Here is a 15,361-nt window from a genome sequence, read left to right on the forward strand (position 1 = left end):
CAGTACGCTTTAATCAATTCTTTTAACTGCATATACCTAAATATTTCAGACTCGTTGAGTTTAAATTTAGCAATAAGTTCATTGAAAGGGATAATATTGTTTGAAAATATGATATCTGATAATACCTCAATGCCACTATTTATCCACGTTTTCCACCTTAGAGAAGTACCTTGAATTTGTATTGAAGGATTATTCTAAATGTGGGTAGAAGTCCCTACTTCCCAACCTAAAAGCAGCTTTGTTTTCTTCCACATATTTAAGGTACTATTAATGACAAAATTGTCAGTCTTAACTTTTTTCTTATAGAACATAGCTGCAACCTTACAGCTGTTAGGTTGCTGTTGATAATTCTCAATATCGAGCCATGGATCTTCGTTAGTAGGGTTAATTATTTGGTCTATATAAAACGTGTATCTTAAGTAGGCTTTCAATGGTATACATTGAAAAACAAAATTGGGAAGCCATATCATCTTTATCAGATTGTTCTACGTTTTAGATTTAAAGTAGGGTCGGTATTCATGCAGATATAACAGCAACTTGTCAGCAAATAAGCTTAACTTGTGCTCTTTCTTGCCCAAGTTAATTTTGGTTATATATTCTGTTTGTCTAACCTTTTCTGCTAAGATTTCGATTGCCATGGTGATCAGGGCAGAGGACAGTGAACTGTCTTGGGCAGTGCCCCGACACAAAGAGATGGCCTCAGATGACACCCCAGTGGTATAGACGTGTGCTTTGGGGGCCTTATACAGGGTTTTATCATATTGATAAATTCTTCTGGGAATGCAAATTTTTGAAGCACTTTATACAGGTTGAACCATTCAAGGCGGTTGAAAGCCTTTTCTGTGTCGACCTTCATCAGATCTACGTTACGCTTTTTGGCATATAGTATCAAAGATATACATGTTTATATTTTAGTTTTGAGGTCTCTATTAGGAATAAACCCAGTTTGATTATAATAAGGTTTGGAATATGTTGGATGTAGTGTTCTCCATATGTCTTCAAGAGACCTTGCAGAAATGAATGTTACACTTCCTACTTTTTGTTTAGTAAGTGTAATTACATTTCCTCTTAAGGTAATCAATTTGACCAGCTTTGAAATCGAGCTCTTGGAGAAAAACTATGTCAGCAGACATGTTTTCTGGTAAATTGCCCTTTTAACCCACCCAGGTTATAATTTTTACAGTATTAATAATATTTTTATCTGACTATTATGCATTTCACAGTGTTAGTTTTTATCAGAAACACCATAGAGCCTAAGTGCATACTTAACCAAACACTATCAGGCAAATTTCTCAATTATTAGAAAGAGCCCCTTGACATTTGCAAAAGCCAAAAACAAACAAACAAACAAACAAACATAGCACTAAAACACATAACATATACCCCATACTACCCCCAAACCCTTCCCCGCTGATACATCCTAAGAACATGCTTTGCTAGTGCTTTAACTCCCTACCCAAGTTACATAAACCTAAAACATGTACAATTTAAAGTACAAAGTGTTGCACTTCAATCTGCAGTTACTGAGGCTATTTTAACATTTTACTTTCTTCAGACAATTAGGAAGGAAATAAAGCATAGGACCAACAGGGATGACTATTAAAAACATTTACAAAGGTTTTTTTTGTACACCTGCTACACACAATTGATACATTCGATTACAAAATGCATTAATTATTGCGTAGGAAGTTGTTGTTTTTACATTTTGTTACTCAGCACCATCCCTACAGTTAAGTTTGACTTGGTAACGACATATTGTGCGACTGTTGACAAACACATGATCACGATTTCAGAGAAAATCACATGAACAATACATGCCAATAGTTTCCCAACACGAAGAATTTACGCTTTCTTTTTCTCTACACATATATAACATAATTCATGGCCATCTATGGGTTTCTTTGCATGTGTGGATTAAAGACCGGAACCAATAGCTTGTGAAAACTGTTAGTAAAACTTGGAAATTATTCTTTTCTTTTTCCATCTTCCACCGCTTGTTCCCGTAAAGGGTCGTGGGTGACTGGTCTTATCCCAGTGACTTTGAGCCTTAGGCGGGGTGCACCCTGGACAGGGGCCAGCTCATCACAGGGTTAACACAGAGACACAGACAGACGCACATTCACTCTATCTTTCATTCACTAGGGTTTAGAGCATGTGTTTGGACGATGGGAGGTAACATGGGGAGGGACATTTGCAGGTTTTAAGGCCTTTTATTGATGCAATTTTGGGAATTATTGTGCCATGTTCTACATGCACATTCAAAAATAAAATAAAAAAATAACATACTATACACCCAACTGACAATACTAATGTTATAGCCCTCTCAAGAAATCTCCAAAATTAAAATAGAACCCTGCAACGAGCTGGTCCCTGTCCAGGGTGAACCCCGCCTAAGGCCCAAAATCATTGGGATAGGCTGAAGTCACCCACGACCCCGAACGGGAACAAGCGGTAGAAAATTAATGAATCAAATAAATATAGTGTAAAAATACTTTAAATATACATGTGGAGTAAAGGAAAATATTATAGAACTGGATGTAAAACAACTAAATAGTCAAGTCATGTAACAACAGAGTTAAGTGAAATAATCCTAAACTTTCTTTAAAGAGAACAAAATGTCCGCTTGAACGGTTGATTAGATGCACATAAACGTCTTGTCTGGTGCTAGAGAACAAACTACAATACAATATGTAGGCCTTAGTTTTGTAAATCTACAGCACACCCAAACAGAGCCATTCTCTGCTCCTCGTACTGGGAAATGTTCCTCTTCATGATGTCCATACACGGGCCCAGCAAACGCTCAAATGCCTGGATGTCAATGACTGAGAAAAAGAAGGGAAGAAAAAAATATTTATATATATAATAATTCAGACAAAATATGTAAACCAGTTATAAATAATTCAACTTAAACATACCCAAACATTTTGCCTCTCCCACAGCGTACACAGAAGCAGCCCTGGGTTTGTTAGTGACAAGGGCGAGTTCTCCAAAATACTGTCCCCTAGTGCACCGAGCCACTTCAACTTCAGTGACCTCCTCTTGGTCTGTCTTTTTCTGTCAACATTTTACAAAAGCTTTTAAACACTTTTATTGTGACTGCAAAAAAAAAAAGAAATAATATAATGTAACAATTGACATACAAGGCTCTTTATCATAATCTTCACCTCCCCCGATGCGACAACGTAAAAACAGTTAGCTTTGTCCCCCTGCAAAAACAATATACCCGTACTTGAATAGTCACTCATTAACACTTGTTTACTTATAGAAACAAAAAAACAAAACCTCTTTGATAATGCAGTCTCCATCTTTAAATACACGCATCCCAAGAACATCCACAATCTTCATCCTTTCAGAAATCTGCCAAAAGAAAAGAGAACACGCAGACGGCAACGATTAGATGTGTTCAAATGGAAATCATTTTAGTTTTGCGAAGCACAGACCTCCAGAGACTTCAGGAGGGGGACACATTCGATGAAAGCTTCATACATTTTCCTCTTCTTGGCGTTGTTCTTGACAATGAGCCTGTGAAATGTGGCTCTGTCCTGGAGGAAAACACATGCAGTGCTTTACAATCCAACAGTCACAGAAGGCCGAGAGAAAACACAGACAGACCTACCGCTCATCTTAAACCTAAATTAATCTGGTCTATAAACGATATTCTAAACTGAACATTGTACTATATTGCAGTGGTTCAAATAGTTAAAGATGGTAAATTTAAGTAAAAAATAAACAGACCATATTTGTCTTGGAAATGTGGATGTAAAAAAGCCAATGTTGGGTTTCTGTGCTTTTTGACATGTTGCTGAATGTGGAGGGACATATAAGGGATGGACTTTGAGTGCCTATGACGACTCATTGAACTAAAATGCAGTTAAGATAATTATGAGAGCATCTTCATTATTTTAAATTCATGTTTAGAACGTTGTTTCTTTGTGTGAATGAGGCTTAAACTTTGACTGGAATGAGTGTCCCAAGTGTGATGTCATTTCCTATCATTTTCTACAGATTTTTCAACGTTTTCTCCATAAGTACCTTCTGAGTACCTTCGATTGGTGTAAAACTATCAATTATATGTACATGGTTTAAATACACCAAATCAAGTTGAATTAGAAAATTGTACGTACTTTAAAGCTCATAATAACGGCAAAAACTCCATGATTTTCAGTCTTCAATTGTAACACAGAGCGAGATTGGAATAGCAACAGAGGCCAAAATATTACAACCCTGAATGCCAGTACGTCAAAAAGTAGGTCATATCTGGCAGATATATTGTGAGTGTCATGTGTCATTCTCAGTTCATCTTCAGATTTGACTTTTAAAACAGACAGAAATAGAAGGCCAATAAGGCTAAAAATATTGCTATATTCTTTACACAATCATGCCAGAAATTGTTTTATATCCCACATAAATACATTTTGTCGTTAATTAAGTTAATTTGTGAGCTTTACTAGAACTTAACATAAATTTGTGGTCTTTTATTGGTATCGGCAATATCGCTTATCAGCCAGTAGGTACCAGTAAGTACAATAAGTATATCGGATATCGGTTCACAAAAATTCACACATCGAACCGACTCTCTCACACTCTGAGGACACACTAACTCTAACTAGGTACTAGCTGAATAAATTAGTTTATTTTAGTTGTCAAGTGTCAATCATTGTTATATTTACTTGTGTTAATGACGTAGATATCCAAATATTCCAAGCCATTGTTAAAGATATCAACTTCACTACTAAGATATTTTTAAATTGAAATACTATTTGATTTTACCTTCTTTTAAAATCTGAAATCATTCACCCTCCAAGTGTGCCCGCACCCCTGGTTTGGAAACACTGCTCACAACATGAAGTTGTCCCACTCACCAGAGCCCACAGCGCCCCCTCCTGGGTGGCCACGATAGTAGCAGCACGTGGAGTGTTGTACATCAGAGCCAGCTCCCCAAAACTGCCCTTGTTGTCATACTTTCCCACGCACAAATCTTTTCCACCCTTTTTGACAAATATATCATAGACACCCCTAAAACACAAGTGAGGTTTCGTCATTATCAAGTTGTGTCATGGAATAAACTGATGGTCTTCTCACTTCTCTATCACATAGAAGTTGTCCCCGTCGTCGCCCTGGTCTATGATGTGCTCGCCCGGTTTGACCTGCACCTCAAACATGCCGTCCAAAACCTCAGAGAACTGCTCCTGAAGGACACGCAGAGTGAGGGAAGGATTGTCAGATGAGAAACCTCACAGACCCTTTAAAACGCTCTGTCATCAGAAGGTTCAAAGTTCCAGAATGGAGGCAACTGAAGGGAAAAACCACACATTTTCAGTGATTAACTAGCTAATCACAACTAAGTGCTAATGTTCTACATCTCAACAACAACCAATAAGCTGCAATTTTGAATTCCGTTGTAGAACTGTTAGTTTGCTTTGCATTTACGGAAAAATAAAAATTGCAATTGAGTTTCTAAAGGAGTATAATTTGTGGAAGAGTATGTAATACATCTGTATTTGTCCAATTAAACCTAAAAATCAGGAATCGTCTGTCTTCATCACAAATGCCAAGAATCCATCATAATCTTTGGAATAACCAAATAATGTAAGGGAACAAGCGGTAGAAAATGGATGGATGGATGGATGTAACATCCAAAAGTACATGTTTAAATCAGACTCTGATATTCCTCGCATGTATCCGTGAGGTTTTCATTTAACAAAACCAGCTTGACTCATCAGCAGGGCCGGCCCTTCCACTAGGCCGTATAGGTGGGTGCCTGGGGCGGCACTGCGGGGGACAAATAAATCTAACGAAAATTGTTATGTGTTTTTGCTTGGCAGAATCTTTTTTTTTGGGGGGGGCGCCAGGGGAGTAGCTCGCCTAGGGCACCAAATGTGCTGGGGCCGGCCCTGCTCATCAGATTTTGTGATATTCTAAAGTTAACCCCTCTTTTTTCTCAATTGAAATCATATTACGCTCCATGTCACTTTTGCCTCCATTGCGGAATTTAGAATGTATATGTTCACAAACTGTTAAAGGGTCAATTAAACTATTGCCAGCTAAGTTCTTCCACACCATGAAGACCATCTCCAGATCTTTGGCAGGATCTGCATCTGGACTGAACACGTTATTCACTGCCCACGCGCGCTCGAAGAAGGGCAAAAGTGTGTGGATGCCATCATGTGCCCATCTGAACAACCATCACTCACTCACATAACATGCCACGTTCACTCAGAGAGACGGTGGGTACGCTGGTGAACACTTCAACCACTTGAGCCGCTGGACAGTTTATTGATGTTAATGAAGAATGATATGGATGGGGAAAAATAGCTGCAAATGAGGGATTCATAATACAAGTGGAACCTTTCATCGCGTTTGATTGTCGACTATAAATTGCAAAACGTAATGAATTAGAAAAATAGGAGGAAACCTACTTAATTGTAAATGTGTGCTGGAATAGTCAAATAGCTTAGTACAGTCTCCCATTCTGTCTCTCTTTTGATAAACAAACACATTTCCCCCTGACCTGCTCCAGAGTCTTGAAGAGGAGGATGTCCCAGCAGGCGTCCTGCAGCCTGCGCCTCTGCAAATCTGTTTTGGGGTGAACCACGCGGGGCTCCGAGTCATCCTCCTCGTCATCATCGGGGTTATAAGCCTCTGCACAAACTACAAAAACAGGGTCAAAATTGATGCCGTAGTTGACTCAATTCTCAAATGAACCTGGAATTAAAGCTGCACTGTGTAACTCTTCTGATGAGGGACCCATTGCCCGCTTCGCTCTATGGAGGGGTTACTGCAGTGCCAGGAATGTTCCACAGTACAGCATTCATTTGATATATCCTGCATTTATTCATATACAATCGTTTCATTGCTCAAAGAGTTCTTGAAAAAATCTTATTGTCCACAGATCTGACCTGTAACTTGGCCTGATGGCGTCCCCTTCTCGTATCCATGGATATAGATCGGTTTAATGTCTTACTGTGGAACATTCCAGGCAAAACACTATAATCTCCATGGAGACAACCAAATGGCGGATCGTCCACCAGAAAACAAACGGTGTGCCTTAATGTAAAGACAAATCAAGGAAACTCTTGAGCGAACATCAAACCGGGAATAAAACAAGTAAAACACGGGTCTAAACCAAGGATGGTACTAAAATACTAATATAAGTTACAAACATAACTTGAGAACTGACATCACTTTAGCTCTGTAAAGTGCAGTTCAATGGATGAAATCACCAGGAAAAATCACCCCCAACATTAAAGTTACTAACTTTACTAACCTGAAACTCTGCGACTGTACTTTCCTGTTGTGCACTCTGCAGAGAAGTAACATTGTCTTTGTGAGTGATGTTTAGTGACACTGAACCAAACGTGAAGCCTCAAAACTTACTGTCAGTGTACTCCTCCTCCTCCTCTTCCTCCTTCTCCTCCTCTTTCTCTTTCTCCTTCTCCTCCTCTTTCTCTTTCTCCTTCTCTTTGGGCGGATCAGATTTTGTCCCAAAAGTCACTCCTTTCTTTGCCGATCTGAAGCTCAGTTTCTTTGGTTGTTGGTTGGTTTGTTGGTGGTTTTTAGTCTCCAAAATGCTGCTGAAATGCTGCACGGCAAACTCCACCAAATTGTCTGGTTTGTGACGCAGGACCTCCACAGTGAAGGCTTGTAGAAGCTCCTTTAGGCCTGTTGGTATCTCTGCTGCATCAGTCATAATGTAATTTCACGATCCAACGGTAAAAAAAAATGTTAATACGAAATGATCAAGTGAAAAATAAAAACAGGCCGCTCAAACATTCATAGTATCTAACATCACATCTGCTGGGAGCGTCACTAGAGCTGTGACGCTTGTCCCACTGTGTCACATCGAATACTTTATTGATCATTTATTTGGCTCGGCCAGTTGGAAAATATTGACCCACTCTCCTCTGCAAAGATGAAGTCACAAGGACAGTATCTCAAAAATACAAAAGAAATATTAGTATTGATGACATGACCATTTGAACTTGTAGGACTGACACTGATCATGCATCACAATTTCAGTGCTTGTGTAATATGCAGATACTCATTTTATAGTATAGTATATATATTGCACACACACACACACACACACATTAAATCAAGTGCAAACCGCAACATGGATCTCATTTCATTTTATTCCTGCAGATTTGTACACTGTAAATTAATCTCAATATTTTTTACAAGACATAAGGTAGTGAGTGACAGCGGTGTATTGCTCAAAGACTAATCGTGTCTTTTTTCTGGTAAGGCGCTGAAAAGGTAAGGCACAGCGCGCCTAGACCAGTTTGTACAAAAAAAGAGTGGAAACACTTGTGTGTCCGTAAGTATAAAGAGGTTTGTACCAAGGCAGGCCAAAATTACTATTTTACATAATTAACTTTACAATAAAATTATTAAAATCACTACAAGATTTTGTTGTGGTGATTCTCATAAAATCCTGGGTTTTCACAGCAGCACGGATCTTTCATCACAGATTTGGCGCTAACCAATTCAAGAACTTCATCGCAAGTTCAAAACCTAAGAAACAAGCCTGAAAAAGAAAATGTGACCAGACATTAGAAAAAGCAGATCATAAAGAAACAAACAATAAAACTGGCAGTGCATCATCTTTAAACAATGTATAAAAGTAGGCCTGTCATGGTAATCACTATATCGACTTATCGTTCAATAAATGAGAGCTAAAATCACACATTTGTGCTCAAAATTTAAAGTGTGTTCGCTTTCGTCTTATTTTTTCTAGTACAAGTTTTGAGCTGTAGAGGGTCAAATAATTATCTGCTAAGACTAGGACTGATTTTAGACAACCAACGTTTTATTTTGCCATCTGTTGTCGATTCATGATCCACTAGAAAAAAAGGGTTCACCGGGATAATCATGCTTTTTAAGGTTACTGTGTCAGTGGCATAAAGTGGTCTTCCTTCTTCAAAATGATCGTTTATCGCACTTCCATGATGTCAATTATCGTATAAACATCTCGACACATGGACACAATGTAAAGACGCTGTGATTGTGAATGAAATGAACTCACGGCGTTTGCAGGAAAAGCTCTAAGCATCACAGCGTTGAAGCCTTTGTACAAGGAGCCGATGCCTTCCTCTCGGATCAGCTCACGCAGAACGTCCCGGACACCATTGGGGTACTTTCCTTCAGGCGCTGTGTGGAGATCAAGAGACTCAAGACAAGGGCGATATATTGAATAAATGCCAGGTATATTAGCGCTGGATGGATATAACAAAATTCAATATCAAACATTTTTCCTCAGATTTTGTTTGTCTCATAAAAAAACAAATAAAAATGTCTTTAAATGTTCATATTACTGGCTGGGGACCTCTCGATTACAAAAACCAAAACATGTCATTGTTGATTAGAACTGACGATCACGATCAAAAGAGATCCACAATTAATTTAAAAGAAAGTGAGTTTATGCTAAAAGGGGAGCTTGTAATGAAGTGTTCAAACACATCCGCCGTCATCAAGGTCCAAAACTAATTACCAGACCTACTGTATATTATATTACATGTGAATTACTTGTAATTGTCACGTTCCAGATGACTTTCCATTGACATGTCGTTTCAAAACTTTCTCATGCACATAATGTTGGGGGAGGAAGGACCAGACCTTGTTGTCACTCAAACTTTTGTGGATTGTCCTTTTTGGCATTTCTCTCCAATAAACAATTCAGTCACTACAGGAAGACTTGTGTACACCCAAATCCGAGAGAGTCACATTGATATACGTCAGCGTCTTAAAAAAAAAAAAAGAGAAAACAGAAGGCTCAAACCTGTCTGGAAGCGTGACTTGAGGACGTCCGGGGGAATGGCTACTGCCCAGTTGAAGATCCCTGCCATCCCTCCAGCGAACAAGATACTGGGAACACTCAGCTCATTGGGGCTGTAAGAAGACCACCGTGGCATTGGAGAATACAGACCTAAATATGCGTAAAAGTAATGCTGCAAATATTCACCTTCTTCCTGGTGGCGTGAGGAGATTCTTTAACCACTCGTAGGACATAAAGTACATGCCGCTGGCTGGTACGTCTGAATGGAAACAATAAATAAAGCAAAGATGATGAATAAATAGCTTATAACCAGTTAATCAACGTCCGTGAATTCATTTTAAAACAAATGCATGTGGTAAAAAGAAGACATACATACATAAGTGCGAGACGGAAAAATATTAGGAGAAGCTTCAACGTGCATACTTTTTATTAAATGTGTGCATCAGACTTGCTACTTGCTTACTTGTTCTGTCTGGTGTATTCCACAGTAGAGCATTAAACAATCTATTTTGCATTAATTCTATTGAACCTCTTCACAGAACTGACCTGTAACTTGGCCTAAAAGCGTCACCTGCTTGTAGAGTTGGGCTCAAATACATTGAAATAATAGTGTGAATGTTGTTTTGAAGATATACAACATATGAATATCTAGTACATATTTTCTGCACTTTTGTGATTCATTTTACAGACATTTCTATCCATTTTATCATAAAACCTCAATTAACACGTTTAAAGACACGTTTATACAAATTTCTGTTGGATTGACATAATATCTTTGAGATATGATTTTTTTTGTCAATTGCCCACCAACTGCTTGTCTCCATGGAGATATACAGGTTTAATGAAATACTGAGGAACACACCACGCAAAGCATAAACATCCCCATGGAGACAAGCAGGCGTTGAACTGTCCAGAAAAGTTATAGTGCATGTTATAAGAGACAAATCTGACCTCTCATGAGAGTCAGAGCTGTGCCTTTGTAGATGCCTCTGATGCCCGACTCGCTGTACAACTGCTTGACACAGTCCATTGGCCCGTTGTACTTCACATGCCCCGTGGACGCTTGTATCTAGAAACACAACATTATTGCTACTTTTGAATCAACAAATGGGGTTTCTTTTATAAAGATGATCTCGCAGACCTGTAGTAGGCATTTGATCCGCTCCCCTGGGGCCATAATCGCTGTGGTGAAAATGCCGGACAACATGCCAGCGGCAAATAACTGCGGATACCTGTAAAAGTGCATAAGACAACAACTTAGAAGAAGACTTTAGTCATGAAGATAAAACAGCAGTTACAGACCAAGAAATCACCTACGTAAGGATTTCATCAGGGGTTTTCTGCTGCAGTTTCTTCCCCATACCAAATCCAAAAAAGCAAACGGCAAACATAGGCGTCACTCCAATGATTGGGGCAGCCATGCCTTTATAAAGTCCTTTAACTCCCTGCAAATCAATGAAGAACACGTATGAAAGAGAACCTATATTATATTTTCTTAGATGCATTTGTTTTCATTCTGACCTCTTTGGCCAATGTCTTTTTGAAACAATCAATTGTGCCGGCATAAACAAGAGTCTCTCCAGGTTTGGGCTTTGGCTGAGTCTGTAAACGCACCTAGAAATAAATACAAAAACAAAGAGTCACTGCAAGTTTCTAGAACTACATGCTGGAGCCACAGCCAGGGACAAACAGAGACTACAGCGCATTGTGCGCTCTGCTGAGAAGGTGATCGGCTGCGGACTTACATCTCTGCAGGACCTGTACGTCTCCAGGGCTCTGGGACGAACAGGTCGGATCACAGCCTCCCCTCAGGCAGGAGGCCACTCCCCTCAGGCAGGAGGCCACTCCCCTCAGGCAGGAGACCACTCCCCTCAGGCAGGAGGCCACTCCCCTCAGGCAGGAGGCCACTCCCCTCAGACAGGAGGCTACGGTCCATCCGGACCAGAACCTCTCGTCACAAGAACAGTTTCTTTCCCTCTGCCGTTGGACTCATGAACACTGCCCAAGCACCTTGCACTCACTGCACTGTTCACTTCTTAATGAACTACATATTTTATTTATGTACATATCATGCCTATTTCTAACCTTATTTTAACTTTACTTACTTATTTTATATATATGGTAGCTATTCATTGTTTTGTAGTCATTGTTCAATGTTTTATTGTTTATGTTGCATCAAATCACCAGGACAAGTTCTTGTCTGTAGTTTGTGAATTTTGTTCATTGACAATGGCAATAAACCTTATTTTGATTCTGATGTCTTGAAGGTTTAGTAGACTCATGAATTAACACATTATTCAACTGATAAAGCCATTTATTATTTTGAGATCTTTTTAATAAGTAAAACAAACTAGTATTGGAATTTCCCGTATTTATGAAACATGATTAACAAATTGAATAGAAAGGTGTATCTTGACATTTAAATTCTACCGTCTGTATTACTTTGGATTCAGAGCTTTGAAATTACAACTGCACCATTACAGCCTTATGTCTTCATATTGCATACTTTGCCAAGTATCTATCCTGAACAAAAGGCTATTGCAGCACTAGAGTTCCCTCCACCTGCATCACTAAATCACACTTTTCTGGCCATTGTATTGACAACAACATCTAAAAAATAAGATAAGCCTTTATTTGTCCCACAATGGGGAAATTCTGGTGTTGCAAAAAAACAAAACACTCTTAGTAGAAAAGCTCATATAAAAACCTCTTATAGTCTTAATAAAAAGTAAAAAAATAGTAACACTCTTTATTTACAGCTGTTATATGGACAGAGAATATTGCACCAATATGACTGACATTATGTAAAAGTATTGCATATGATTAAGTCAGTATTGCACATGGGTATGACAGTATACACGTGTTCAGGGCTAACAGTGGTCGTTGTAGAGTCTGGCAGCAGCAGAAGGAAAGACCTGCAAAACCTCTCCTTCACACAGCGAAGGTGGATCAGTCTCTCACTGAAGCTTCTCTCCAGAACAGACAGAGTGTCTCCAGACTCATGGTCCAGCATAGATGTGAATTTAGCCAGGACCCTTCTGTCTCCCACCTCCTGCACCGAGTCCAGAGCACAGCCCAGGACGGAGCTGGACTTCTTGATGACTTTGTCCAGCTTCTTCCTCTCCCGCAGACCACACCGTACAGGAGGGCTGATGCTACCACAGAGTCGTAGAAGGTCTTCAGGAGTGGCCATGTTACTCCAAAAGACCCGAGTCTCCTCAGGAGGTAGAGCCGACTCTGGCTCTTCCTGTACAGTGCGTCTGTGTTATGAGTCCAGTTCAGTTTGTGGTTCAGATGAACACCCAGGTACTTGTATGAGTCCACTCTCTCAATGTCCCGTCCCTGGATGTTCACTGGTGTGGAGGCAGCAGAGTGGCGTCTGCGGAAGTCCACCACCATCTCCTTTGTCTTTCCTGCGTTGATGAGGAGGTGGATCTGCTGACACCAGTCCACAAAGTCCTGCGCCAGTCCTCTGTACTCCGCGTCATCGTCGTCCGTGATGAGTCCAATGATGGCAGAGTCGTCAGAGAACTTCTGCAGGACACAGCTGTCCGTGTCCGTGGCCTGAAGCTTTTGAGGTCTTTGGAACGTGGTGTCTTGGGCACAAGTACCAGACAGGAGGTCTTCCAGACCTGTGGTACCACCCTCAGCTTCAGGCTCATGTTGAAGACATGCTCCATAACTCCACACAGTTCTTCTGCGCAGGACTTAAGGAGCCTGGGGCTGATGCCGTCAGGTCCTGCTGCCTTCCTCATTTTAATCCTCTTCAGCTCACTCCTCACCTGTGCTGCTGTGACAGTCAGTGGATGGCAGGGGGACTGTGTGCTGGGGGGATGGGTGAGTCCAGGTGAAGTGGGGAGCCGATGGGCCGGGGCAGAGATGTGAAGAGGAACGGGTGTGGGTCATTGTTCAGCTGTGGAAGAGAGCATGCAGCTGTGCATGTGATTGATCAAATCTCAGGAAGTGAGAATTCAGTTCATTCACCCACTGTAGGTCCCCCTCCATCTGGACAGGGGGGACTTTGAAACCTGAGATGGTTTTCAGGCTCCTCCACACTCCTGAAAGTTCTTCTGCTGCCGCTGCTCCTCCATCCTCCTCTTGTAGCTGGCTTCTGCCTGCCTGATCTTCAGCTCCTCCTTGTTCCTTGACCTGAAAGCTCTCTTCTCCTTCAGCAGAGCCTTCAGTTCACGGTTAATCCATGGCTTATTGTTTGGAAAACAACGCACCGTCCGGGTGGGTACGGTAAAATCAAATAAAAAAAATGATATTCTATAATTGTTCACAAAGTGTATGATAGAAAACTATAAATATACAAATGAGTTGTTCCACCATTGTTTGAACGAAATCTGTGGAAAAGACACTGCAGAACAGTCATAAAACACGGGGGTCAAAAGGCACAAAGGCCTCAACTGAGCCTGAACTCAATCGCTGACATAAATATTTTAAGTAGCTTTTCCATTTGACTTCCTCGCACCTGAAATACCAGAAAGTCCTGAATGACACGCACCGTTCCCACTGCATCTTCTCCATCTCCACAGCAATATCACCCGTGTACTTTGTAAAAATCGCAACATAAAGTAGCTATGCATGCATTACTTTAATGGTGTCCAGGGGGTGTCCAGCGAAGACGAGACAGACCCCTCCAAAGCCCCCCGCGAAGAAGTTCTTCGCCGGACTAATTGGCTGTGACATTTTGCTACAACAAACAACAACAAACAAACGCGCCGTCAACAAAAACAACGCACAAAATGACTGAACGTATGACAACGACACGTACCTGCTGTGTTAAGGACTGCCTTTACCTAAGAGGTATATGAGAGCTGCCCGCAATCAGAAGAGCCTGGCTGGACCTTTCACCCACTTCTGACCCGGAGCGATTTCACTGCAACACCACGTCACAGCGGTCCTCCTACTTCAGTGTCCGGACGGAAACATGACACAAAAGATACATGCACAAAAAAATTATTAGTGAAACAATAATACTCTACAGTTTACAATTGTAGTAAAGTATTAAAGTGTCTTATATCAAAAAACACCTTTAAAATATATATATATATATATATATATATATATATATATATATTTATATATATTGAGGCTCAACTGGTTAATGAGAATTCAAGTTCATTTATTTATTTATTTGTATTTCTTATTAACTAAGCTAATAAGAAATACATTATTACACATTTATTCTTCCAGTTAAAATATAGCTTTATTCATTTAATTATTACATAGTTGCAGCACATAAGCAGACAATGGTTGTTATTGAAAGTAGACAAGTCTCCCACATTGTAAACCATTACACAATGGACAAATACAAGTTTGAAAACAAGAAACAATAAGTGGACTATTTCAATTATTTTTTTTAAACTGACAAAAGCAACAATAAGTTAAGATAGAAAAAAAATATGTGAAGAGAAGAATTAGGATATGGTATATTTGGCTGTTAACACATACTATACTTAGAACATGCCCCAAGTTAACCTCCATTAGCAGGTTAAATAACAAACATTTAAAGAAAGAAAAAAGACAAATAGTAAGTACAATCTTCCTCTTATTAAAATACAGAGGTGAAATATTTTCTTT

At 39.9% G+C, this 15,361-nt stretch overlaps 2 protein-coding genes across 2 annotated transcripts; both read right to left on the reverse strand.

Annotated features, from left to right (window-relative positions):
* Positions 1–2,623: 2,623 nt before the first annotated feature.
* prkar2ab (protein kinase, cAMP-dependent, regulatory, type II, alpha, B) lies at positions 2,624–7,905 on the reverse strand. The gene is given in 10 exon segments (XM_072452289.1): positions 2,624–2,822; positions 2,916–3,054; positions 3,141–3,206; positions 3,283–3,357; positions 3,441–3,542; positions 4,863–5,016; positions 5,083–5,189; positions 6,512–6,651; positions 7,268–7,301; positions 7,349–7,905. Coding segments are annotated over 10 exon segments (1,284 nt in total). The 5' UTR covers positions 7,691–7,905; the 3' UTR covers positions 2,624–2,697.
* Positions 7,906–8,112: 207 nt separating this feature from the next.
* Positions 8,113–14,645, reverse strand: slc25a20 (solute carrier family 25 member 20). The gene is made up of 10 exons (XM_072452288.1): positions 14,553–14,645; positions 14,372–14,471; positions 11,297–11,389; positions 11,093–11,220; positions 10,917–11,007; positions 10,727–10,844; positions 9,962–10,034; positions 9,779–9,888; positions 9,026–9,150; positions 8,113–8,527 (listed from the first exon to the last, which is right to left on the reverse strand). Exons 2-10 carry the CDS (start codon positions 14,465–14,467, stop codon positions 8,465–8,467), a joined length of 897 nt encoding a protein of 298 aa, XP_072308389.1. The 5' UTR covers positions 14,468–14,471; positions 14,553–14,645; the 3' UTR covers positions 8,113–8,464.
* Between the last annotated feature and the right edge of the window lie 716 nt (positions 14,646–15,361).

This window comes from Eucyclogobius newberryi, unplaced genomic scaffold (assembly GCF_026437365.1).
Source record: "Eucyclogobius newberryi isolate DKJ021-1_F unplaced genomic scaffold, fEucNew1.0.hap1 SCAF_19, whole genome shotgun sequence".
Taxonomy (NCBI): domain Eukaryota; kingdom Metazoa; phylum Chordata; class Actinopteri; order Gobiiformes; family Gobiidae; genus Eucyclogobius; species Eucyclogobius newberryi.

Coding starts and splice junctions, on each gene's coding strand:
- slc25a20 (XM_072452288.1), bottom strand. CDS start 14,467: ATGTCACAGCCAATTAGTCCGGCGAAGAACTTCTTCGCGGGGGGCTTT. Junction 9,151..9,778: donor CAAGTCACGCTTCCAGACAG/GTTTGAGCCTTC, acceptor ATCTCCACACAG/CGCCTGAAGGAAAGTACCCC. Junction 8,528..9,025: donor GAGCTTTTCCTGCAAACGCC/GTGAGTTCATTT, acceptor TTTCTTTTTCAG/GCTTGTTTCTTAGGTTTTGA.